At 38.5% G+C, this 26,627-nt stretch overlaps 1 protein-coding gene across 3 annotated transcripts in view; it reads left to right on the top strand.

The window, feature by feature from the left end:
• The window catches only part of CR2 (complement C3d receptor 2), a 39,501-nt gene extending 12,874 nt beyond the window's left edge, over positions 1-26,627 (top strand). Inside the window, exons 2-20 of one of the 3 annotated variants that reach the window (XM_010365632.2) lie at positions 1,581-1,970; positions 3,589-3,777; positions 3,862-3,961; positions 4,211-4,293; positions 4,759-5,166; positions 5,797-5,973; positions 6,054-6,144; positions 6,479-6,555; positions 8,184-8,591; positions 8,958-9,134; positions 9,214-9,298; positions 9,646-9,728; positions 10,217-10,609; positions 11,658-11,843; positions 14,235-14,420; positions 15,629-15,652; positions 16,355-16,430; positions 21,844-21,952; positions 25,870-26,627. In XM_010365632.2, coding sequence (XP_010363934.1) covers positions 1,581-1,970; positions 3,589-3,777; positions 3,862-3,961; positions 4,211-4,293; positions 4,759-5,166; positions 5,797-5,973; positions 6,054-6,144; positions 6,479-6,555; positions 8,184-8,591; positions 8,958-9,134; positions 9,214-9,298; positions 9,646-9,728; positions 10,217-10,609; positions 11,658-11,843; positions 14,235-14,420; positions 15,629-15,652; positions 16,355-16,430; positions 21,844-21,934 — 3,224 coding nt within the window. In that variant the 3' untranslated portion in view covers positions 21,935-21,952; positions 25,870-26,627. Of the gene's footprint in view, positions 1-1,580; positions 1,971-3,588; positions 3,778-3,861; positions 3,962-4,210; positions 4,294-4,758; positions 5,167-5,796; positions 5,974-6,053; positions 6,145-6,478; positions 6,556-8,183; positions 8,592-8,957; positions 9,135-9,213; positions 9,299-9,645; positions 9,729-10,216; positions 10,610-11,657; positions 11,844-14,234; positions 14,421-15,628; positions 15,653-16,354; positions 16,431-21,843; positions 21,953-24,747; positions 24,810-25,869 lie in introns of those variants that run through there. The other 2 variants (XM_010365633.2, XM_010365634.2) reach the window with 2 other exon arrangements.

The following is a 26,627-nucleotide window of genomic DNA, read 5'->3' as shown; positions in this document are numbered from 1 at the left end:
GATCAAGATGTTTGATGTTTTCTTCACTAGAAAAGGAGACTATTTTTTTCTAGATGGTCACAAGAATCTTGATATTTGGATGCAAAAGAGGGGAGGAAGAATGTTAAAAGGAATACGATTTTTAAGATTTTATTTTTCTATATGTTTTTACCTAGTCTGAAGTTATCATGTAGTTGGGTCGATCACAAATAATCTTGGACTTTTTCCCTGAAGTCAAAAATCTTAAAAATATAGATCCCATTAATACCATCAACTTGAGAGAAGTGACTAATTTGACTGAGAATTGGTTTGTTCTAGTGATGACTTGTTACCCTTTATTGTGTAATGTTCCAGTTAAATGGCAAATCTTCTAGTCAGTGTGTCCCAGAAGGAATGACAACACCCTGGAATAAAAAATTTCTGTCTGGGGAGTGGAAAACAAAACAACCAAGTATGGATCTTGCCTTTTGATGTTTGGTGTGTTCCCACCCATATATCAATTATCACATCTTATCCATATGTGTGCTTTGAACATATATATGCCACTCTTCTCTGTCTTCTGGAATGCAGACCAAATATGTTAAATTGATTCAGTTGAGTACATATTATATTGCAGATTCTATATATATAAAAATAACAGTTCTCAAAAGTTACCCTTACTGAAACCAAGTATAGCACTGATGTGATGAAACAGTTTGGCTATATCTTCTTATGCCAGTTCTCACTCAAGACCTCCTCTTGGAGCCAAAAGAAAGTTAACTGAAAGTTCTAGAGGTTGGCAATTTTCCCTTTATTCTGAGACTGCCTCAGAAAAGGTGTGCATAACAAAGTAACTGTAAACAATATCCTTCATGGTTGTTAGGACAAGTAAATGAAGAATATGAGGCCATTATTCAAAACCTCTGTTCACTTCCTGTGGCTTTTTCAAAGTGTTCCAGCATCAAGTCATGACAAATCACCTGTAGTGAGGCTCAAGTATCTTCAGCAGCAGGACCAAATGTGGTAATCACAGCCTGTACCCCCAGTTGTGTGTTTGAAACAGCCATTGAATAATTAGTATGTTCCAGGTATTGTACTTTCTCTGTTCATGTACGTTTAGCACTGGATTCTCACTACACCTTATGAAGTAATTTGCATTATACTATAGACTAAGAAACTGAAGCTTAGAGAGGGTAAGACTTGCTTGAGGTCACACAGCTATTGAATGACTGTGGGGATTTGAAACTAGGTCTGCTGAGCTCAAATTTCCCTAATCCATGGTACCTTCCCACGTGTAACTAACGTGCCACTAATATGTTATTTTCATGTGCTAAATTTGCCTTTTATTTCATTATTAAAATTGATTAGACTCAGAACTTTTGGATACATTCTTTTCATTATTGTTGTTTGATCAGGATGATTAATATTGATCTGTTTGCTGAGGATCAAGAAAAAGGTAAGAATTTAGGAGCTTGGGAGTAAGCAGGGAAGAAATAAACTATATGTATTTTTAAGTCTGCTTCTGAAAAGGTTATGTGATATATATTTGGATATTTTACCTACATTTGAATATTTTATCACCATGATCAGTATGCCTACCAAGTTCCTTTTCTACTTTTCAGGAATTTCTTGTGGCTCTCCTCCTCCTATCCTAAATGGCCGGATTAGTCATCATTCTACCCCCATCGCTCTTGGTACTGTGGTAAGGTACACGTGTTCAACTGGCTTCCGCCTCATTGGAGAAAAAAATACACTTTGCATAACTAAAGACCAAGTGGTTGGAATCTGGGATAAACCTGCTCCTAAATGTGAATATTTCAATAAATATTCTACTTGCCCTGAGCCCATAGTACCAGGAGGATACAAAACTAGAGGCTCTGTACCACCCTACATACATGGTGATTTTGTGACATTTGCCTGTAAAACCAACTTCTCCATGAACGGAAACAAGTCTGTTTGGTGTCAAGCAAATAGTAGGTGGGGGCCGACACGACTACCAACCTGTGAAAGTGGTGAGTATGAAAAGAAAGCTGGGTTGGGAGGTTGGGGTCTTGCCTTTCTGTGCAGACCACACTTTGTACCCTCCTGAAGGATAAACAGTGTGAACATGTAATGATGGGGGTATAAGAAGGAAACAAGGGAAAAGGTGAAAGTTATGGCTTCTTCATTTTTCTTCATGGAGGACTATAACTGCTCATTCAAAAAACATCAGTTGAGCAAAGGAGTTTAAAGTACAATGGAAAAATGTAATTAAACATACCTAATAATTGAGTAGGGTAAGTTTTGCAAGGATGGGGCCTGAGTTTGTTGGGGTTGTAGGAATGGGGTGATTTTCAACTGTATATCTGTGTTACTGTTAAAATGAGAAGAAAGGTGGGATCTTATAGCAAAAATACACCCAATGGACTTGAAATTAATGTATAAGTATCTGCTAATTCAGTCTGGCACAGGTGATATCCTTCTCTCTGTAGTCTCTGTAAACATGTTTTGAAGCTATCCACTATTTCCCCAAGTCATCTTCTGAGCCATCACATTTCAAATAAATGCCTTTGAAAATAGGGACCTACTGTAAATTCTTTATTCCTTTTCTTTTGGTTTGGTTTATGTTGCTGCTGAAATATAAATCTGAATTTGAATTTCACAATTATAAGAATTGGCAATATTTAACAAAAATTATACTATCAAATTAGGTATTTATTTTCTTAATAAAGAACAATGTTGACAAATTTTAAGCAGATTAAAGAGCTGACAAAACTATTAAATTAGTATAAAATGGGATTGTATTTATTGATCTATTGATAAATAGATAGCGTTGGAGAAAGGAGATCTTATGATAGTCAGAAAGCTTAATGACTGTTGAAAACAATTAAGCCTTTGTAACGATTTAGACAGACATATATGTATGGACATGGAAGGATATTGTGTACATGTTGCTAAGCAGAGAAAGCAAGGCATAGAATATGTATTAGTTATAAACACACACTATATATGTATCATGCATAGGATCCCAATAAACTATATTACTAATATCTACCAGGATAGTCCTTGAAATGATAGCATGCTACTTTTGGAACAGAGAATAAGCTTAAGGATAGGGTGAGAATATAGGTGAAAGCTGACATTTTTGGTAATTGAAATTTTTCACAAGGCAAATGTAATTTGCATAGTGTAACTAAAAATGAAAAATAATGTACTATTCATGGCTATTTATGGCATAAGATGGATACACTTAAACCACACCTGTTTGATCTTTAAAAGACTAGGTCGAAAGTTAATAACAACTGGCTACCATAGATCATGTGTTATTTATTTAGATCTGTATCCTAAGTCAGCATCTAGATCAAGCTTGTCCAACTTGCTACCTGTGGACAGCATGTGGCCCAGGATGGCTTTGAATATGGCCCAACAGAAATTCATAAACTTTCTTAAACCATTATGAGATTTTTTTTGCAATTTTTTTTATCTCATCAGCTATCATTATAATGTGTTAGTGTATATTATGTGTGGCCCAAGACAATTTTTCTTCTTCCAATGTGGCCCAGGGAAGCCAAAAGATTGGATCCCCTTGATTCTAGATTGTGAAGGATGCATCATCTGATGGCTTTTTTTTCCTGGTATGTGTGTGCAAAGTTTTCCCTCTGGAGTGTCCAGCACTTCCTATGATCCACAATGGACATCACACAAGCGAGAATGTCCGCTCCATTGCTCCAGGATTATCTGTGACTTACAGCTGTGAATCTGGTTACTTGCTTGTTGGCGAAAAGATCATTAACTGTTTGTCTTCGGGAAAATGGAGTGCTGTCCCCCCCACATGTGAAGGTACCCTAAATTTACAATCTATTTTAAGAATCTGGGCTGTTCTGTTATTTGCCACACATTTCTCATCTTTGGTTTGTTTTTTAGAGGCACGCTGTAAACCTCTAGGACGATTTCCCAATGGGAAGGTAAAGGAGCCTCCAATTCTCCAAGTTGGTGTAACTGCAAACTTTTTCTGTGATGAAGGGTGAGTGTTAGGATTATTTATGAGATTTAATTCATTTGGCTTGTGTGTGCATGGTGTGGACTGTGAAACCTGCAGAAGGCTCCCCTGTGAAGATTTCTGGGCAGCCTGAGGTAGGGTTGTGAGAGGTAATGCTGATAAAAGGAACAGGTGCACACCGATTGAATGAACTTGTCTTGAACTGTAAGTAGAGGCTGCTGTTCTTCAGCACAAACTGCCTAATAGTTCTGAATGACAACCTTCTGTCTCCAGGTATCAACTGCAAGGCCCATCTTCTAGTCGGTGTGTAATTGCTGGACAGGGAGTTGCTTGGACCAAAATGCCAGTATGTAAAGGTAGGCTAGGCAACAATGGTCTGACAGCACTGCATTCTCAGCTTAACTAAAGTTTTTGGTTCAGTCATTGCCTTACGGACTCTTACAGAACACAGAACTCCTAGAGATCTTTAAGGATATGGTCTTCACCAAAGCATCCTTATATTTTGTTTCCTCAAGTAAAATAGGGTTCCTAGGCTTTCCCTCCTCTGAAAGCTATGTAGACCTTCTAAGTAGGTAGCCAGACCATGTACGTAAAGAAAATTGTGTATCTGGTAAAAGAAATCAAAGGATCAGTAGAGTACATATACTCAGGAATGAAGCTTGAGAATCATACTTCTAAACTATGTTGCTTTAGCTGCCTTAATTGATTCATTATAGATTCAGATATCACTGTCCTAGGATAGTGGTATCAAGGAACATCTGGGGCATTCTTTGTTTTCAGTACATCTATGATCTTGTCATTTCTTTCTGCAATTTCCCTAGAAATTTTTTGCCCACCACCTCCCCCTATTCTCAATGGAAGACATACAGGCAACTCACTAGCAAATGTCTCATATGGAAGCATAGTCACTTACACTTGTGACCCGGACCCAGAGGAAGGAGTGAACTTCATCCTTATTGGAGAGAACACTCTCCGTTGTACAGTTGATAGTCAGAAGACTGGGACCTGGAGTGGCCCTGCCCCACGCTGTGAACTTTCTACTTCTGCGGTTCAGTGTCCACATCCCCAGATCCTAAGAGGCCGAATAGTATCTGCACAGAAAGATCGATATACCTATAACGACACTGTGATATTTGCTTGCATGTTTGGCTTCACTTTGAAGGGCAGCAAGCAAATCCGATGCAATGCCCAAGGCACGTGGGAGCCATCTGCACCAGTCTGTGAAAAGGGTGAGTGTTCCGGTACTCAGAAAAGGTGCTTCTGATTTGTTTTCTTGAAAAATTAGAAGAAGGGGTTATGGGCTTTAAGTAGGGCCTTGTCCAGTTTATATTCCCCTCAAATCTACTAAATGTAATCAATATAAATTTTGTAGAGGGCATTCTTATCACCAGCCCCCACCATTGTTTTATTTTATGGGAATATGCTTGGGAAAATAAATGTTAGGAATCACTAAGTTTCCCATATCTATAGGGGAAAAAACGAGGAGAAAAATGCTTGTTTGTCTTAATAGTGACTTCTTAAAAGAGAAGTCACTCAAGCCCTCATTCCTAGGGATATATCAGAATCTCCCATAAAAACATACAAGGTGATTCCTTACGAAGGGAAGAGACAGGAGAGGAGTTGCAGCACCCAGTGGAAACTGAACAACATCTGCAGCAGCCTAAGTGCAGAAAACAACAACAACAAAAGATTGGGAAATGGTGACCTAAAATTGCCCAAAGCTGGTCTGCAACATATGTTCTGTATCATACAGCGGCCACCAGAGTGGAATTGTGGCATGAATGTCGATTTCTTTGGCTCAGTTTCTTTCTGTGGTTGTTTACTTAAGCAGTTATGTTATGTTTTGTCTTTTCATTTAGAATGCCAGGCCCCTCCTAACATCCTCAACGGGCAAAAAGAAGATAGACACATGGTCCGCTTTGCCCCTGGAACATCTATAAAATATAGCTGTAACCCTGGCTATGTGCTGGTGGGAGAAGAATCCATACAGTGTACCTCTGAGGGGATATGGACACCCCCTGTACCCCAGTGCAAAGGTGCCAGACCTCAAATGTAGACGTTTTGTTCACTTTAAGATTACCTTGAATTAAATTCTCATCCTAGTCTCTTTTCTTAGTGGCAGTGTGTGAAGCTACAGAAAAGCAACTCTTGACAAAACCTCAGCACCAATTTATTAGACCAGATGTTAATTCTTCTTGTGAAGAAGGGTGAGTGAAGGTTGACTCAGCCTGACTCAAGTCTGATGTGTCAGCACACACTGCAGGCTCTGTGTAAGAGTTTGTGTCAGTACACCCTGCAAGCTCCATATAAGAGTTTGTCTCAGGTGCTTGCCTGTCACGTGGTTATGGAAGTGTCTATCATACTATTTTTCCGTGCATGGAAGTTACGCCTGTGCAATGAGAGGTTGGTGCTGATGTTGGCTACATTTTTGGTGTTATTGCTCCTTGGCCTAAAAGTAGTGAGTCTGCTTGGGAGCCCATGACTCTTGCTTAACTTAGTGGTCACCTGATGGCAAAATGACATACGTGACTCTGTCTCTAGGTACAAGTTAAGTGGGAGTGTTTATCAGGAGTGTCAAGGCACAACTCCTTGGTTTATGGAGATTCGTCTTTGTAAAGGTGAGTAGCAAAAATGATACAGGAGCTGAAATAATGTGAGATCTATGCATTTCCTGGGAGATTTTTGTTTTGGGGCATGTTAGGGGAATTAGAGTATTAGATTATGTTCTATTAATTTTGCCAATAGTTATGGTTGCAGTTTTGCCATGTCTTTCTTTTACTACCTTTTTCTTCACCAATAACTTAAATGTACTTGGTTATTGATTCTATTTTGTGATTTATCATTATGGGAATAATGATAGCAGTGAGTATATGAGCCACCATCTTAATTTGGGTATACACAGTTTAGTGTAGAGAGTAAAGGATTGGTGTCAGATCTGAATTCACATTCTGTCTCTACTGCTTACTAGTGTGAGACCTTGAACCAATTGTACAACTCCTCTGAAACTCTAGCCTTTCTTCTGTAAAATCTGCATAAGACTACAGACTAGGAAGTCCAGTGAATGTAAATAAAAAGTAAAAAGGACCCGGTGTGGTAGCTCACACCTGTAATCCCAGCACTTTGGGAGGCCGAGGTGGGGAAGATCACGAGGTCAGGAGATTGAGACCATCCTGGCTAACATGGTGAAACCCTGTGTGTACTAAAAATACAAAAAACTAGCTAGGAATAGTGGCATGTGCCTGTGGTCCTAGCTACTTGGGAGGCTGAAGCAGGAGAATGACTTGAACCCAGGAGGCGGAGGCTGCAGTGAGCCGAGATCACACCACTGCACTCCAGCCTAGGCAACAGAACGAGACTCCATCAAAAAATAAAATAAAATAAAATAAAAATAAAATTTTAAAAAGACTACAGACTTCAAATTATTCAAATTAAATTGTACTATTGCTACTTTCTAAATGAGGAAACTGCCTATCACAAAGTAGGTGCTCATTTAACAATAAGTTTTCTCAGCCAACCATATAAATTATCATATCAGCTGCGCACGGTGGCTCATGCCTGTAATCCCAGCACTTTGGAGAGGCCAAGGCAGCCGGATCACAAGGTCAGGAGATCGAGACCATCCTGGCTAACATGGTGAAACCCTGTCTCTACTAAAATACAAAAAGCTAGCTGGGCATGGTGGCGCACACTTGTAGTCCCAGCTACTCGGGAGGCTGAGGCAGGAGAATGGCACGAACCCGGGAGGCGGAGCTTGCAGTGAGCCGAGATCACGCCACTGCACTCCAGCCTGGGCGACAGAGTGAGACTTTGCCTCAAAAAAAGAAAGAAAGAAAGAAAGAGAGAAAGAGAGAAAGAGAGAAAGAGAGAGAGAGAGAGAAAGAAAGAAAGAGACTATCATATCACCTCAGCCCAAAGAGAGTACTCAAGAAAGCATAATTCTATTCCCTTGTGTCTTTTATTCTCCTATTGCCTAGTTAAGAAGAATTCTTCTTTTAATTAGCAATTTACTATAGGGCCTAAACTCATAATGTGATATTAATCAACCACATTCACTTTTAATAAAGATTTTCTTTCCTATGAAATGTGTCTAAATTGAATGTTACATATTTATGAGCTTTCACATAACTCACCTCATGAAAATGTACCCATACCATCCAGGAAACAATAGATTCATAGGCAGCATCATTTCTGTTCTTTGGTGTCTAATACAGGAACTCAATTCTACAGTATCTTTTCATCTCTCTAGAAATCACCTGCCCACCACCCCCTGTTATCTACAATGGAGCACACACCGGGAGTTCCTTAGAAGATTTTCCATACGGAACCACGGTCACTTACACATGTAACTCCGGGCCAGAAGGAGAAGTGGAATTCAGCCTCATTGGAGAGAGCACCATCCGTTGTACAAGCAATGATCAAGAAAGAGGCACCTGGAGTGGCCCTGCTCCCCTATGTGAACTTTCCCTCCTTGCTGTCCAGTGCTCACGTGTCCATGTTGCAAATGGATACAAGATATCTGGCAAGGAAGCCCCATATTTCTACAATGACACTGTGACATTCAAGTGTTTTAATGGATTTACTTTGAAGGGCAGTAGTCAGATTCGTTGCAAAGCTAATAACACCTGGGATCCTGAAATACCAGTTTGTGAAAAAGGTAAAAACCCAATAAGGGGGAAAGAAAAGGAGAGATTTACTTAATTATTCTTGTTTATTATTGCACACCCAAAACCGCATCATGGAAAGAGGCAAGAGGGGCACAGATTACTTTCCATTTCTTCCATCCTGTAATAGATGTTCTCTGTGGTGTGTGTGTTCATGCGAATGCCCCCTTGGATCTGGGATCTACTCAGGGTAGATAATGAGAGAGCCTTCTTAAAGAGCAAACAGCATTCAGTGGTGAATTTGAGCTTCATGATCTTTGGCAGCAGATTTCAGATTGTCTGTCCAATGTTGTACACTTAGTGTTCTTCAGTAGAAATTCCTCTGTGTTGGTATTTATGTAGGGAGTTTTTCTCTTCAGGCTGCCAGCCACCTCCTGGGCTCCACCATGGTCGGCATACAGGTGGAAATACGGTCTTCTTTGTCTCTGGGATGACTGTAGACTACACTTGTGACCCTGGCTACTTGCTTGTGGGAAACAAATCCATTCACTGTATGCCTTCAGGAAATTGGAGTCCTTCTGCCCCGCGGTGTGAAGGTACTTTCAGTTCCAGAGTTGTCCTTCTCTTTGATATGAGACATCTATAAATACTGTAATTCCATCCTTGCTTCTCCAGAAACATGCCAGCCTGTGAGAGAGGATCTTCAAGAACTTCCAGTTGGTTCACGTGTGGAGCTAGTTAATACATCCTGCCAAGATGGGTGAGTATGAAATGGTCTATTCTGAGAAAAGGTCTCCACCTCGTTTTGTGGATTAACTCGACCTTCAACTTGTCTTGGTGGAATCCTTTAGAGGCTCCTCATTGTCACATGCATGGAGAATATGAGGTTCCAATGGCCTAACTAGCAACTGTGACTCTTCAGTTCTCTCTTGACATGGAAAGGGCTTTGCTTAACTCAAAAGTAGTTTATTATTATTTTTTACTTGGAGGACCAAGAATTTCAACTCCTCTCTGCCAAAGTTCTTATTTAGAAGTCCCTTTGTGCATATGGTTTGAAGAGATGTGATATTGGGAACAGGAAATGCATTATAATCTGTCTCTCTGTAGGTACCGGTTGACTGGACATACTTATCACAAATGTCAAGATGCTGAAAATGGAATTTGGTTCAAAAAGATTCCACTTTGTAAAGGTAAGTTAGAAAAAATAAAAGCCTGACCATGGTAATGGAGGACTAGAGAGGGCAGGTTGCTGAAGAACTAGTCTACCACTGCTTCGGCAGTCTTAGGGATCTCCCTCATTGGAGGTTAGGTATGAAAAATCTTATGGTGTGGTTCAGCATGGACACTGAGAAACATTGTCAAGTAGAAAGTATTTTCCATGCATCTGCTAATTTTGCTAATAACAAAATATATAGCCCATATTCCTAGGTCATGGGAACATAGCTGTATTTCTTTCTTCCTTTACACTTTATTTTCTGAATGTTTATGGAGTATATAGTACTCATATAATCACATTTAATAAAGTTGTTTTTTAAAAAAGCATAATCCATATTCCAAAATTTAAATTATTTTTTGTTATGTGAAATATATGCAGTTGCATGTTGTCATTTGTACCTGAATGAAGACCGCTCACCTTGAGGTACTAGCTGAGGCAGAATTCCCTAAATCTCTTCCGCAGTTATTCACTGTCACCCTCCACCAATGATTGTCAATGGGAAGCACACAGGCATGATGGCAGAAAACTTTCTATATGGAAATGAAGTCTCTTATGAATGTGACCAAGGATTCTATCTCCTGGGAGAGAAAAAATTGCAGTGCAGAAGTGATTCTAAAGGACGTGGATCTTGGAGTGGGCCTTCCCCACAGTGCTTACAATCTCCTCCTGTGACTCGCTGCCCTAACCCAGAAGTCAAACACGGGTACAAGCTCAATAAAACGCTTTCTGCATATTCCCACAATGACATAGTGTATGTTGACTGCCATCCCGGCTTCATCATGAATGGTAGTCGCGTGATTAGGTGTCATACTGATAACACATGGGTGCCAGGTGTGCCAACTTGTATCAAAAAAGGTAAGATACTTGAAGAGGTAAATTCTGGGATGTTGTACAGAGTAAAGAAAAAAGGTTTTGAATCTGCACTTGACATTCTGCCTAAAGAAAAGCATCTAAGAGCTAAGGCAATTATATTGTTTTACAAGATATCTGCCTTTTCCTATCTTCTCACTTGATTGTTTGTTTTCTCTTTCCTTTCTCAGTGTATTGAGCAATAAATAGTACATGAAAGGATAATGGTTAACTTCCAAATTGATAGAGTCTCCAAAACTGTTATTCTTATGACTTTAGTGTAAGAAAAATGCACATACATTTTTGGCAAATGATTGGCAGTAATATTGCTAATAATTTGATATTTAAGGCTATGTTGCCAGCCAGAAAGAGAACTTTGGGTGTTCTGGAGAATTAATTGGCCCTCCAATCCATTGAGTTGTCTTTCTTGTCATTGTAGTTATCATTTGGCAGCCTTATTCCTGTCCATGACTATCTACAGCAGAGGCTGCTGATTGGCAACCTAAGAATTGGAACTCAGCTCCACAGAATGGTTGTCTTTGGCCAGCACAGTAATCTTAAGTGAAACCCATCTTCAGTTTAAGATAAATAGTGAGCTTGTGAGACATGAGAGCCCCCTTTGCTTCCTGGCAAGGCACCAGTAACTTGAGCTGAGCAGTGGCTGCCACTTTTAGAAGGACAGGGGCTCTCTGACTTGTCGGATCTGGTGGCTTCACTTCCTAGCCCTCGTAGACATTTGAAGGTGTAACCCTGTCTGCTATTTAAAGGGAAAAGATAAGAAAACTGTTGGCTGATGGATTACCATTGTGAACTGTATCCGTTAATGTTTCATTACCTTATTTTTTAACACTTTTCTTCAAATTATGCTGGCTGTCAGTAGGAAATGCAGGTCTCCGTCCAGTGTTGCTGGTCTGGGTGGAATGAATGAGTGTTTCTGGACACCAGTTAGTTGGCTTGTTGCCTCTGGCCTTCCTGTATCGCTATCACCCAGAGATAGTGCAGGCTATGTGGTCCTCTGTGCTGAGTTAAAGACCCTTTCTTATTGATGTCTAAGCCTTCATAGCGTGTCAGCCTCCGCCTAAGACCCCCAACGGGAACCATACTGGTGGAAACATAGCTCGGTTTTCCCCTGGAATGTCAATCCTGTACAGCTGTGACCAAGGCTACCTGCTGGTGGGAGAGGCACTCCTTCTTTGCACACATGAGGGAACCTGGAACCGACCCGCCCCTCATTGTAAAGGTGCTTTGTCTATTTTTTATTCTTATTTTTATGTCAAATTTGTGCCAAATAGATATATTCAGTTGGGTACTTTCAACTTAAAATAGCCAAAGAAATGCATTAATTGCCTCATTACATTAAATGCTTTAATTAGATTAACACAGTCATTCATCTAAATATTTCAAATAATAAAAAATGTATCAGGCTGTAGTCTATCTGGTGAATGACCACTTATGTAGGCATTTACACATAGAAACTTGGAGTATGTCTGTAAATTAAACAACTAAAGCATGGATTGCATTTATACACTGTAGTTACAGTTATGATAAGTGTGTATTTGATAAAGTACCAATAAAAAGCACAACAATCTTTTGAGAATATTTACTGAGCGTTGGTGGGATTATGGGTACATTTTTATAAAAGTTTCAGAAAGTCATTTTCATTATCATAAACAGTGCTTATGAAATATGACTAGTAAATTAGTATCTAGTATTTGTTGATCACTTTTTACTCTATGCCAGACACTGTGCACAGCACCTTACATGCATTATTTCATTTAGTCTTCATGAGAGCCACATGAGGTTGGTGCCATGATTATCCCTGTTTTATAGATGAGGTTTCAGTAGCATGGAGAGATTTGGAACTTACCCAAAGTCACACATCTAGGAAGTACTAGAGCCAGGCTTCAAATCCAAGATCTCACTGTATGAGTCCATTCTCACACTGCTAATAAAGACATATCCGATACAATATCAACCTACATGTGATGTCTATAGCAGAATTATTCATAATTGCTAAAACTTGGAAGCAACCAAGATGTCCTTTAGTAGATGGATGGATAAATAAACTGTAGTACATCCAGTAAAGGGAGCATTACTCAGTGCTAAAAAGAAATGAGCTACCAAATCATAAAAAGGCATGGAAGAAACTTAAATGTATATTACTAAGTGAAAGAAGTCAATCTGAAAGGCTACATATTGTATGATTTCAACTATATGATGTTTTAGAAAAGGCAGAACTATAGAGTCAGAAAAAAAAATCAGTGGTTGCTGGGAGTTAGTGGGGAGAGAGGGATGAATAGGTGGCAGAGCGCAGAAGATTTTTAAGATAGCAAAACTATTCTGTATGAAAATACAATGGTGGATACATGTCATTATACATTCATCAAAACTGATAGAATGTACAGCTCCAAGAGTGAGACGTAATGTAAACTAAGGTCTCTGGATAACAATGATGTGTCAATGTAAGTTTATGGATTGAAACAAATGTACCAGTCTGGTATGAGTTGTTGATAGTGAGTGAGGTTATGCATGTATTGGGGCAGGAAATAGATGGGAAATCTCTGTACATTCTGCTTTATTTTGCTGTGAACTTAACATTACTTTAAAAATAAAGTCTGCCAAAAAACACAAAGGAACCACACAGAATTATTTTAGCAATTAAAAAAAAAAAGTGATTTGAAGATCTAGAGTTGAATGCTGGCCTGACTGGGCAGTATTGAGGTTTAGAACCCTCCAGAATAGTCTTCATTCTTTGTATGTTGAAGGGGCTCTTGATGTATATCAATAAATGGAGGTGCATAGCCCTGTAACTAGCAAAAAAAAAAAAAAAAAAAAAAAAAAAAAAAAAAAAAAAAAAAAAAAAAAAAAAAAAGACATATCCGAAACTGGGTAATTTATAAAGGAAAGAGGTTTAATGGACTCACAATTCCACATGGCTGGGGAAGCCTCACAATCATGGTGGAAGGTGAAGGAGGAGCAAAGGCACATCTTACATGGTGGCAAGCAATAGAACATGTACAGGAGAACTGTCCTTTATAAACCATCAGATCTCGTGAGACTTATTTAACATCACAAAAACAGCACAGGAAAACCCACCCCCATGATCCAATGACCTCTCACCAGGTCCCTCCCATGACACATGGAGATTATGGGAGCTACAATTCAACATGAGATTTGAGTGGGGACACAGCCAAACCATATCACTCACACTAATGATGACTACACCGAAAAGATGAAAGAAATGAGAAAGCATATACATGTATGAGGAATTAGAGAGCAAAACTAGAAGCAGAAAAAAAAAAACAGTAATTCAGAATAAGTAATAATATTACCAATTCAGCCCTCACCATTTCTCCAAGAAGCCATTAAAATTATCCATCACTGTTTGGATAGAAACTGAAGCAAAAAACAAAAAATATAATCTGGCTTAAATTACCCAGAGGTTATTGAGATAGAGGGCTGACAGTAAAAGTTTGTGTCTAGGATATTGTCTTATCCTATTTCAGTGCAGCTTTCCTTACTGAGAGTGAAACAGGTTGGTTGTGTAAATCTTTCTACTAAGGGAAATCTCTGTTTTCTTGGTAAAAGACCAAAATATGACTGTGCTTGAATTAGATTTCTTTAATTTCAGAGGTAAACTGTAGCTCACCAGCAGATATGGATGGAATCCAGAAGGGGCTGGAACCAAGGAAAATGTATCAGTATGGAGCTGTTGTAACTCTGGAGTGTGAAGATGGGTATATGCTGGAAGGCAGTTCCCAGAGCCAGTGCCAGGCAGATCACCAATGGAACCCTCCCCTGGCGGTTTGCAGATCCCGTAAGTACCAAGGGCTTCACCGCCGCTTGTAACTGGCTAAAGGAGAGAGGAGAGTGAGGGTTTCCCTCAACGTGGAGAGTCCTGGGTTTTAAATTGACATAGGTTTGTGACCAGTGATATAATTACAGAGGAACTTGAAGTCGGTGGTCTATTCTAGAAAAAACACAGCTTGGCCAGGTGTGTGACACCTGCCTGTGATATCAGAATTTTGGGAGGCTGATGCAGGAGGATTGCTTGAGCCTAGGAGTTTAAGACCAGCCTGGGCAATGTAGTGAGACCTGGTCTCTGTAAAAAAAAAAAAAAAAAAAAAAAAAAAAAAAAAAAAAAAAGCCGGGCATGGAGGTGTGCAACTGTGGCCCCAGCTACTTGAGTCGCTGAGATGAGAAGATCACTTCAGCCCAGGAGGTCGAAGCTGCAGTGAGCCATGATTGCACCACTGCACTCTAGCCTGGGCAACAGAGTAAGACCCTGTCAAAAAAAAAAAAAAAAAAAAAAAAAGGAAAGGAAAGGAAAGAAAAGGAAGAAAAGAAGGAAAGAAAATAAGAAAGAAAAAGGAAAAGAAAAAACACAGCTTTCTTAGGAAGGGGAAAGTGAAGAAAAGAAAACAGAGACAAACACTAATTTAAAAGGAGCAAAAATGTGAAACCAAGCAACCTGACATTTTGAAAGGAGATGCTGCATAGACCACCCTACGTGATGAATCTGAGTTAATAAGTGCTTACAATTTGACAGGGAACAGAAATAGGTTAAATAGCTAGTTGTTACAGTTAATATTTGCATTCTAACCTGAGAAATCTCTGATTATAAAGTTGAGTGTTTTGGTTTTGTCATTGGTGAACTCCCCCAACCTATTTAGAGTGGGGAAAAAAAAAAAGCCCAGTGAGTTGTTACATAAAAAGCAAGTGGGTATAACTCAAGGTTCCAATACATCTTTTTTACCTGTTTGTTTTTGAAAAATGGAGACAAGGTCTCATGATGTTGCCCAGATTCGTCTCAAACTCCTGAGCTCAAGTGATCTTCCCACCTTGGCCTCTCAAAGTACTAGGATTACAGGCATATGCCACTGTGCCTGGCTCCAATACATCTTTTAAATCGACTTGGAAGGCAGCTAGAGTGGTGATTTCTGGGACACTACCATGAAACATGGGTCTACATTGAATTATGACACTAGACTGATAATCATTTTCATGATTTTGTATTATTTTTAGGTTCACTTGCTCCTGTCCTTTCTGGTAAGTCTTCTTAAATACTTGAAGAAAAGCTCTTATAATGTTTTTTAAAAAATTGTAATGCTAGAAGTCCTATATCCTATCTGATGATAATATTTAACTCATAGGGGATGCTCTTTTTTTGGTGTTTTAAAGATATTTCAATGTACATGTCACATTACAAAATGTTACTCTGGCATAGAGTTGGATAAATTATTTGAGCAGCCAACTCTTTCTTCTCTTTAAATTGATATTTTAGTTTTTATTAACTCTGGGTCTTTGGCTTGATTTGGTCTATTGAAATAGGCAGGCTTCTTCTGCTGTAGTAAAATATATTTCACAGCTGAGAGTTCAATGTTGTTATGCAAAATTATAAGAACCTGGTGTCCTGTGCTCCTAATTTCTATTCTTGAGATTTCTCTCTTGTCACCTCAGTGACAAGATTGTTACTAATAAAACTAAAAGGAACAGAAAAACTCAATGAAAAGTTGACTGGAACCTTGTGGTCATATGCTTGGTGCTCTAGATTAAATGTGGACTGGGTCAAATCAGAAAAACCTTAAACTCAACTATGATTATTCAGGAATTCAGTGTTTATGTCCAAGAAGGGCTAAGTATGAGTCACATAACATTTTCCCCTCCACTAGCAATAGACCCCACAATCAGTTCAGAACAATGTAGGTGATAGTCTTCTGGCATTTGATACTTGCTGGATTTTTCTTCTAGGTATTGCTGCAGGTTTGATACTTCTTATCTTCTTGATTGTTGTTACCTTATGCATGATATCAAAACACAGAGAACGGTAAGTTCAGATGCAAATACATGCTTGACCAACATGCACAAATGGTTTTGGCTTCTTGTCTGAAACTAAACACAGAAGCACAAGTTATGTGAAATAAATACTGCAATGTGATAACTAAATGAAGTATCTCATGCTATACAAAAGGAAGACTTTTCTGTAGTACTTAAGAGATATCACTTAGCTTATTTTATTGAATGATGTTTATTCAGATAGTATATTGTAAATAAATCTAGAGAATAGGAAAAAAATCCCAGTGGGAACAACTGCAAATATTTTGGTGTATTCCTACCTGATCTTTTTCGTATATTTTTTCTCTCTTTAAACTGGAATTTTGTCATTTTCATCTTCTGTCTTGACTTTCTCCATTTAGACTCATGTTTATATTTTTATGTCTTTAAGTCATGTTTTCAGTTACTAAATAACATATTATTCTACTCTGTGTATTTATGTGTGTTAAGTTGCTTCCAAATTTACTTTGATAGTATATAAAGATATGAGTAACACCTTTGGCTAAACCTTTTTTCACACCCATTTATTTCCTTAGAATAGATTTCTAGAATTACTAAAGATAAGTGCATGTGCATTTAATATACTTGATAACTATTGTCAGATGACTTGCCAGAAAGTTTGTTCTTAGTAATAGTTAATGTACCTAAATATGTTGTGTTTCTCAACCCCTTTTCCTGCTTCATTGATTTGCCTGTTCTTCCATTACAAACCACTTTGTGTTTAATTAATACTTTTATGTTATTATATCTGGTAGGGCAAGAATTCACACTACAATTTTATCGGACTTTCCTCCTATTCTCTTCTGTTTTTTCCTATAGGTGATTTTTAGAATCATTTGTAATTTCAAAAAAATTGTGATTACACTTAAGTTGATAGATTAATTTGTGAGAAATTGGCATCTTTTCCGTAATGTCTTCCCATTCAGAAACATATTAGGTCTTTCCATTTGATCAAGTAATCTTTTCTCTCCATTAGTCATTTTCATGATTACTTAAATATTAACTGTATTACTAGGTTTCTATGTTTTGGTATGTTATATTTTCTTATCCAGAAATTAGATATATTTTACATATTATTTTAAATTATTTTTAAACACCTGAATCCTTTGGGAATTTATTTTATGGTATGGTAGTTGAAGTAAACCTGCTTGTACTTTTTTTCTCTATATATTCAATTTTTTCTAAACCTATTTTGAGTAAATCCCTTCAACATTGGTCCATAGTTTTCTTTATCAGATAAAGCACACTTATTCAATTCTTATGTAAACTGGAGCTTATGTCAGAGATATCTGACATAGATATGCAAGATAGATCATATTCCACTGATCGGCCTGTCTTTATGAGCCAGAGCTACTCTATTAGTAAATGTAGCTTTATAATAGCTTTTTCTGAGATATGTTCACCCTCTTTAAAACTATTTTGAAATTTTCTTCTATTTATTTTTGCAGATAGGCTATAGAATTATTTGCACCGCAACTATACCTCCCATACCCTAGAAAAATAAAATAAAATGTTAGATCATTGATAGGAAGTGCCTTAAACCTACATATTTATTTGGGAAGAACTGACCTTTTCATGATATTCACTATTTCCTTCCAGAAACACCAGATGACTAATTATTCAGATGTTTTGTTATATCTCAGTTAAAATTTAATAGATTACTTCATATAAGCTACATAGACATAAAAGTATCTTATTTTTATTGCTTTATAAATAGAATCATTTTTGGTTATGTCTTATAAGTAATTGCAAATGATATCTAGGAAAGTCTATCTTTATACAATCATTATTTCTAATAGCTTTTCAGTGAGTTACCCAATCATCTAAGTAGAAAACTATATTTTCTACCAATTATTAATATTGGTAGAAGTAATTTCTACCTCATATCTACTGATTATACATTTTCATTTATTGGTTTTTGTCTCGTTTTACTGAGAAGAATTTTCAGGAAAATCTTCAATACTACTAGGGAATATTGGCATATTTTAACCTTTATTTTTAATATAAAGCCTCCTGTGTTTTATCACTAAAAATGATACTGCATCCTTTTTTCTTTTCTATGTTACAGAAAGTGTATTTCTAGTCACAAATGTTGTTTTTCCCTATTTAAAATCACTGAAAAACCTTGTTTCCCTTCTTTAACATATCTTTTATATCACTATAAATATTTGCATATGTTTTTAAAATACAAAAGTAAACATGCTTGTTGTAGCTAATTACATAGTTTATAAAGAAATTGAATAGTGTCTTCCACTGCACAACTGCTGCTGCCTTCAAGTCCAACATGTTAAGTTGATGGATATCAGCAATTTGCTGTAGACACCTTCATATGTTGCTCTATCTTATATATACATGCATGGCTTTTAAAACATTTGAGCAGTAATGTTAGAGAAATAGAAGTCACGTGAAAAGAGGTAATGACCACGTCCATTCATTCGTTTCTTGCACAACAACAGCTGAGTGCCTACTATGTCTTAGCACTATACTAGGCTAGAATAACAAAGCCTAGTAGCATATGGCCTCTGTCATCAAGGAGGTCACAGCCTGGTAAAGGAGGACAAGCACGTCACTAAACAAGTACCATAAAATAATGTCGCCATGGTGGATTATATGATATTTGGTGAGGATGCAAAGCAAATGGTCAATATTTGGGAGTTTTAATCAGGAAAAGTTTCAATGTGGAAGAGATGTTTCTGGTGAGCCTCAAGAGAGTGTAGACAAGGAGAGAAAGGCATTCCAGACAGAAAGAGCAGTTTGAATAAAGGCCCAGAGGCTTGGCTTTCCATCATGTATTGTGAGAACTATATAACCCATTTGAAATGGCTAGGAAATTGTGTGTGTGATGGTGATTGAAGGTAAAAGTGGCATAGCTTTAGGTGGAGGCATGCCATTAAAGGAAGAAAAGAAAAACTCTGACACATAAATCTTGTTGAAGCTACAGAATACTGATATGTGCAAAGGATACATTTTTAGCAAAGCATACCGTCAGGTGTTGGCCTCGGATGTTATATGTGCATAGGTTCGTGAGTCTTTGTACATGCTAGTGTTAGGGTGGATAATCCAATGAAGTCTTACCAACTCTCAGGTAGCTCAGACTGGGGAGATGACAAAGTCATGCCACCTAAAACATGTCACCAAAAAGCTCCAGCAAAATTCATTTAGTGTGCCAAGTCCCCTGGATCTATCATTTACCCTGCCACCAGTGCCATATGATGCCATGGCTCAGTTATGTAATTCCCAGTCTAGGCTCAGACATGAAGGGGTTGCACTGAAACTATGTACTGAGGGTATCTACGAACCTGAGCAGTTTGTTCTAGGCTGGGGGCGCGAGGGTAAGGGCTGCCTATGGGGTTCTGGCTGTGCTGTACAGTTAGCGTGTACTTAGAGTGTAGAGTTTACCAGAGTGTGTGCCACACAACCCTGTTTTCATGAATGATTTCAGAAAAAAAAAAAGGGTGTTCTATGGCAAATAAGATTTGGACATCTTATCTGTATTTTTTTCTTGTGGAGACTCACAAGGACCATGAGAATATTTAATAAGAGGTTCTTTGCTATCAAGAGGACATGATTTCCAGGACTTGGTGACATGCTGGATGTAGGGAGAAGGAGGCACATAGAATGGCTCACATGAAGGTGATGATGTGGACTCCCTGACTCACTAAAAGAGGAGAGGGGCAGGTTTGTGGGGGAAGATGAGGAGTTCGTTTCTGACCTGTTACTTTGAGGTACTCATGATTTAGAGCTTGGGAGAAGGGTCTGGACTCAGGTGGGTGACACTTAAATCACAATGGAAGCTGTGGGACCAAAAAGAACAGAATAAATAAAAATTGGGATGAGAATAGCCCTCAGAAGAACAGTAATGTTCAAAAGGCGGAAAGTGAAAGAAGAGAGGCAGGGGGAAAACTAGGAGAGAGTAGTGTCACAGAATTCAAGGAGAAAAGGGTCTCAAAAAAAATAGGGATGTCATCTGCAGGGCCTTCCTTATAGGAAGTCACAAGATAAGTTCAGCCAAGAGTATTTAGAAACATAAACACATAGAAAATACAGTCTCTATCTCTTTCCTTCATGCTACTGAGTTTGCTATCAGAGCATTGCATGTGTATAAAAATTTGCAAATTTGGGGAATGCTTACGAGTGCAAATGATTTGTAATGTTCCAGTCTAATTATTGTTTATTAATATGATTATATCATGTACTATACTTAAGTGCCTCAACTGATATGAACCAAACATACCTGTTTAACCAGATTCCTAGGTGTCATTCGTTTGTTTTATTTCCATTTGCTAACCCACTTCAATTGATTTTCCAATAATTGGTATAGACGTTTGAGCGGCCTGAAATGCTTTTTGTAAATGAGATGAGTAATCATTTAAAAATGAATGTCTAGTGACAATATTAAATATTTTTAAAAGCCCTTTAAACCTTTGAAAGATACTATGCTATTCTTTTCTAGTCATCTAAGATATTGTAACAAAGCTTAAATCTCACATTGACTTAAAAATTACTGTTTTGTAATCTTCTTAACGTATCTTCTATACACGGAACTCTTCAATATTGTAGTGAGTAACATGGTGACAGTGTCCTTAGCGGTATTCTTTCTTCCCCAGTAATTTTGTATTACCTTATTTCAGAGCTCTACATGGTAGTATAATCACATTTTATTGTCTTTTAGTAATTCTGGCAAAGTAGAAACACTATGAAATATGTGTACTTTCAATGAAGGAAAGTAAAAACATTCTCTTCAAACTCATTTAAAGCTTTTAAGTTGGACTAGAAGATTGAGTCCCAAAAGGGTAAAGTTATGATCAAATTCTCAAATAAGAACATTATTTTTGCTTCTTTTCTTCACTTTGGAAGTTGTAGTTGTTAGTCATTAAGCGTCCTGGTTCTAGGGTAAAGCTGCCTAGTGTCAGCCTCTGACTTGAACACTTACAAGCCTAGATCATTAATTTTTTATGTGCTTTTCCAAAAAAAAAAAATGGAGTTACAGTGTTTATACTTCATATGATAAAAACAATAAAAATGAAATCATCACAGAAAACCAAACACCACATGTTCTCACTTATAAGTGGAAGTTGAACAACGAGAACATGTGAGCACAGGGAGGGGAACATCACACACTGGGGCCTTTCACGGGGTGGGGGTCGGGGGAGAGATAGCAGTAGGAGAAATAACTAATATAGATGACAGGTTGATGGGTGCAGCAAACCACCATGGCACATGTGTACCTATGTAACAAACCTGCACATTCTGCACATGTACCCCAGAACTTAAAGTATAATTTTAAAAAATGAAATCATCCACAAAAGTACTTACCATGTGTTGGGAATTATGGAAAGCAAACAACTGCTACATTGAATCATGGTCAATGAGTAAAGATACTACTTTTTTCTTCTTCTGTTTAGCAATTATTATACAAATACAAGCCAGAAAGAAGCTTTTCGTTTAGAAGCACGAGAAGTATATTCTATTGATCCATACAACCCAGCAAGTTGATCAGAAGACAAACTGGTGGTATGTAATAAAATGGAAATATTATTAATTTACGTATAAAATTTCCTTCACTTGTATTTATCAATAAGCACAGCACTCATGGTATATATACGTGCTTCTTACTATTGCACAAGTCTTCAGTAATCATGCATAGCAGTTGTTCATTTACCTACTTCATATTGCCAACTAATGTTCCAATTTTTTAATCCATTCATCCATTCAACAAATATTAAACTAAATAGCAAAACAACTAAGAATAAAATAAATAAGATGATAAGCATTATATAGAGACATAATAAAGTAGGCAAGGGGGATAAAGAGAACAGAGTGGTTGCAAGGGAAGCTCTTATAAGAGAATGCCATTTGAGCAAAAACTCAAGAGAAGTAAAGAGCCAGGGCCAGGCATGGTGGCTCATGCCTGTAATCCCAGCACTTTGGGAGGCTGAGGCGGGCAGGATCACTCAAGGTCAAGAGTTCAAGACCAGCCTGTTCAACACAGTAAAACCCTGTCTCTACTAAAAATACAAAAATTAGCCAAGCGCGGTGGTGTGCATCTGTGGTCCCAGCTACTTGGGAGGCTAAGGCAGGAGAATCACTTGAGCCTAGGAGGTGGAGGTTGCAGTGAGCCAAGACTGTGCCACTGCATCCCAGCCTGGACAACAGAGCAAGACTGCATCTTAAAAAAAATAATAATAAAATAAAATAAAAAGCCATGTGGCCATATAGGGGAGGAGGATTCCAGAAAGAACAGTAGGTGCGAAGGGCAAAGGCCATAAGGCAGTTTGTGCCAGCTGTGTTGGTGGCACAGCAGGGAGGCCAGTGTGGCCTAGAGTTGTAGAGATGAAATCAGAGAGATGGAGGTGGGATGCGGGGTAGAGGATGATCGTACAAAGTCTTGCTATGTCATTGCAATGGGATGGTGGGCAGGAGAGGATGATTGTATGAAATCATGGTAAAGAGATTGGTTTTTATTTGGAAGCTTTTAAGGAGAGGAGCAACACATTCACCTTAACTGCTGTGTTAAGAACAGACTGTAGGAAGCCACGGGTGGAAGATGGGAGTCAATGAGGAGGCTGCTGCAATCATCCAGGCAAGAAATTGTCAGTGGCTACCACCAGGCTGTGAGAAGAGGCCAGATTCTGCATGCATTTTTAAGACAGTGACAATAGGGTTTGTTGATAGTTTGTATCAGAATATGAGAGGAAGAGAACTATCAATAATGACAGGAGGGCTTTTGCCTAAGCAACTGGAAGGATAGAACTGCCATTAATTAACATGATCGAGAATGCAAACAGCAGGATTGGGGAGAAAAATCAGGAGTTCCACTGTGGAGATGTTAAGTATGGGTGTCTAATAGACTTGGCAAGAAGACAGCTGATGTACAAGTCTGTATTTTGGGCAATTGGTCCAGGCTGGAGATACAACTTTGGGCTTTGTCATTGTGTGGAGGTACATAACAATGAGACTGAATAAGATCTCCAAGGAGAAGTCAAAGAGGCTATAGGGAAAAGAAAAGGTCCAAGTTTTGAGCCCTGGATCCTCCAACGTTAGGAGTCATGGAGTGAGAAGGTGCCCACTAAGGAGTGAAGGAGCAGCCTCTGATACTATCTGGAGAAGAACCTCAAAGTCAGGTGAAGAAAGAATTTTAGGGAGGAGGGAGTGATCAACTCTGTTCAGTGTTGCTGGTAGGCCAAGAAAGATGAACCCTGAAAACTGACCATTGAAATTCAGTAGCACAATTTTTTTTCTTTCTTTTTTTTTTTTTTTTTGGAGACAGGGTCTCGCTCTGTCACCCAGGCTGGAGTGCAGTGGTGTGATCTCAGCTCATACTTCCTGGGTTCAAGTGATTCTCATGCCTCAGTTTCCTGAGTAGCTGGGATCACAGGCGAACAGCACAAAATTTGCTGGTGAACTTGACAAAACAGTTTTGGAAGAGAGGAAGGAGGCAAGAGCCAGACTGGACTGAGCTTAAGAGCGAATGAAAGGAGAGACATTGCAGCTATCAACTAGAGACAACTCTTTCCAGGATTTCTTTTCTATAAAAAGGAGCAAATAAGTAAAGTGCTAGAAAGAGTAAAATGTAAAGTCAACAGAAATATTTTTTAAGATTGGAGAAATAGCAGCTATGCTCTATTCCTACATGCTGATGGGAAGGATCTAGTAGAAAGGGAAAGAGTGACAGCAGAAAGAGAGGCAAGAATTGCTGGAGCAAGGTCTGGGTAAGCTAGGAGGAACAGACTAAGCAGAGGAGCTGACCTTAGCTGTATGGGCTTAGTAACAGGAGGGAGGGCAGAATCTGCAGGTGCAGATGAAGGCAGGTGGGAAGCTGTGATAGGAAGTGAATATGTGGAAGTTCTCTTCCGATGATTCAGTCTTCTCAGTGAATAGAAAGCAAATTGTTCAGCTGAGAATGAGGCTGGGAAAGGAGGTATTAGAGAGTTAAGAAGAAAAAGGAAGGCATTAGATCATCAACTAATAATTGAAGACTGAATTATAGGGAGTACAGAAAAGCGGACAGGCGACATGAGGTGTGCACCTGAGGTTCCCATGAGAAAATGGGGATGAACATTTGAAGGTTTACTCTGTCCAGGGATTATGCAACAGTCTTTCACGCCCTCTCTTACTTAGCCATCAGTAGCACTTTGAAAGGTGGGTGTTCTCCCAAGATAATACCAAGATGAAGAAATAATATCCAAGAAAACCTAGGCTAAAAGATTCTCTTGGGCAAGGTCTCAGGGTCAGTCATTGGCAAAGGTGAAATGCAAGCTCATGTCTAACTTTAAACTGTTTTCTCCTACATAATCTATAAAATAAAGATACCAGCTGGGAGCGGTGGTTCACGTCTGTAATCCCAGCACTTTGGGAGGCTGAGGCAGGCAGATCACGAGGTCGGCAGATCGAGACCATCTTGGCCAACATGGTGAAACCCCGTCTCTACTGAAAATACAAAAATTAGCTGGGTTTGGTGGTGTGTGCCTGTAATCCCAGCTACTCTGGAGGCTGAGGAAGGAGAATTGCTTGAACCAGGGAGTTGAAGATTACAATGAGCCGAGATCACGCCACTGCACTCCAGCCTGCCAACAGAGCGAGATTCCATCTCAAAATAAAATAAAATAAAGATACCACCTCTGTCCTCTTGGAATTTATTTTAATAAGACAAATAAGACCCATACATATCACAGGTAATAATACATACCATAAATAAGGTATAGAAAATCTGTGATGGCAGTTGAGGAAGAAAAGGTAACTTGCTGCTGGTGAGTCATGACAGGCAGACCATACTAGTGACCTCTAAATCCAAACCAGTAGGGGTGCAGAGTACAGCTAGCACATAAATATTTGTTGAATGAATATATGAATGAGAAACATTATTACTTTCATTTCTCACTCATTTAGATTAATTCACGTTCATATGAATGTATATAAAATGTAGTTATTTGGCTGGGCACGGTGGCTCACACCTGTAATCCCAGCACTTTGGGAGGCCGAGGTGGGTAGATCACGAGGTCAGGAGATCGAGACCATCCTGGCTAACACGGTGAAACCCCGTCTCTACTAAAAATACAAAAAATTAGCCAGGCATGGTGGCATGTGCCTGTAGTCCCAGCTACTCAGGAGGCTGAGGCAGGAGAATGGCATGAACCTGGGAGGCGGAGCTTGCAGTGAGCCAAGATCATGCCACTGCACTCCAGTCTGGGTGACAGAGGGAGACTCCATCTCAAAAAAAAAAAAAAAAGAAAAAAAAAAGTAGTTATTTGTTCCAGATCATGTTATATGAAGAAAGGCCTTTCAATAGAATGATATCTTCTAATAGATTTGTTGCTTTGTTGGTTATAACAGTTGTAACTGGTATGTAAAGAGAATGTTAGCATTATTGAAACTTCGAGTTGCACCGCTGCTATTCATGCTGCCTCCTAAACAGAAATGATCTATTTCAGTGTGCCTTGTTGCTTGGAATTCAACGGACCATTGATTAGAAAGAAACTGCTCTAATATCAGCAAGTCTCTTTATATGGTCTCAAGACCAAGGAAATTATGTCGTAAGCAATCACTTCCTATATGCACTTATTCTCAAGAAGAACATCTTTATGGTAAAGATGGGAGCCCAGTTTCACTGCCATGTATTCTTCAAGGACTTTCTGAAGCCTCACTTGTGAGATGCCTGAAGCCAGCCCATGGCTATAAACAATTACATGGCTCTAAAAGTTTCGCCCTTTTTAAGGAAGGCACTAAAAAGAGCTGTCCTGGTATCTAGACCCATCTTCTTTTTGTAAACAGCATACTCAGTGTTACTATGTGATTTTGGTTATAATGTGGTTTTAATTATCCAAATAAAGTATGAAGCATTTTCTGGGGTTATGATGGCCATACTTTTATTAGGAAGAATGGTTTTATTTTGATAGTAGCTTCCTTCTCTGGTGTTGTTAATCATTTCATTTTTACCCTCACTTGGTTTGAGTTTTTCTCACATTACTGTATATACTTTACCTTTCCATAATCACTCAGTGATTCCAATTTGCACAAGTTTTTTTTAAATTATGGGAATCAAGTTTTAATCCTAGAGATTTGGTATACAGTTCAAGTTTTGGATGTTTCCTTAGCAGTTTTGTGATAAGCTCTAGTTGCTTGTAAAATTTCACTTAATAATGTGTACATTAGCCATTCAATAAATCGTAATTGTAAAGAAAACATACAA

The sequence above is a fragment of the Rhinopithecus roxellana genome, chromosome 8 (assembly GCF_007565055.1).
Source record: "Rhinopithecus roxellana isolate Shanxi Qingling chromosome 8, ASM756505v1, whole genome shotgun sequence".
Taxonomy (NCBI): Eukaryota; Metazoa; Chordata; class Mammalia; order Primates; family Cercopithecidae; genus Rhinopithecus; species Rhinopithecus roxellana.
This window is presented reverse-complemented; position numbering and strand designations above follow the sequence as displayed.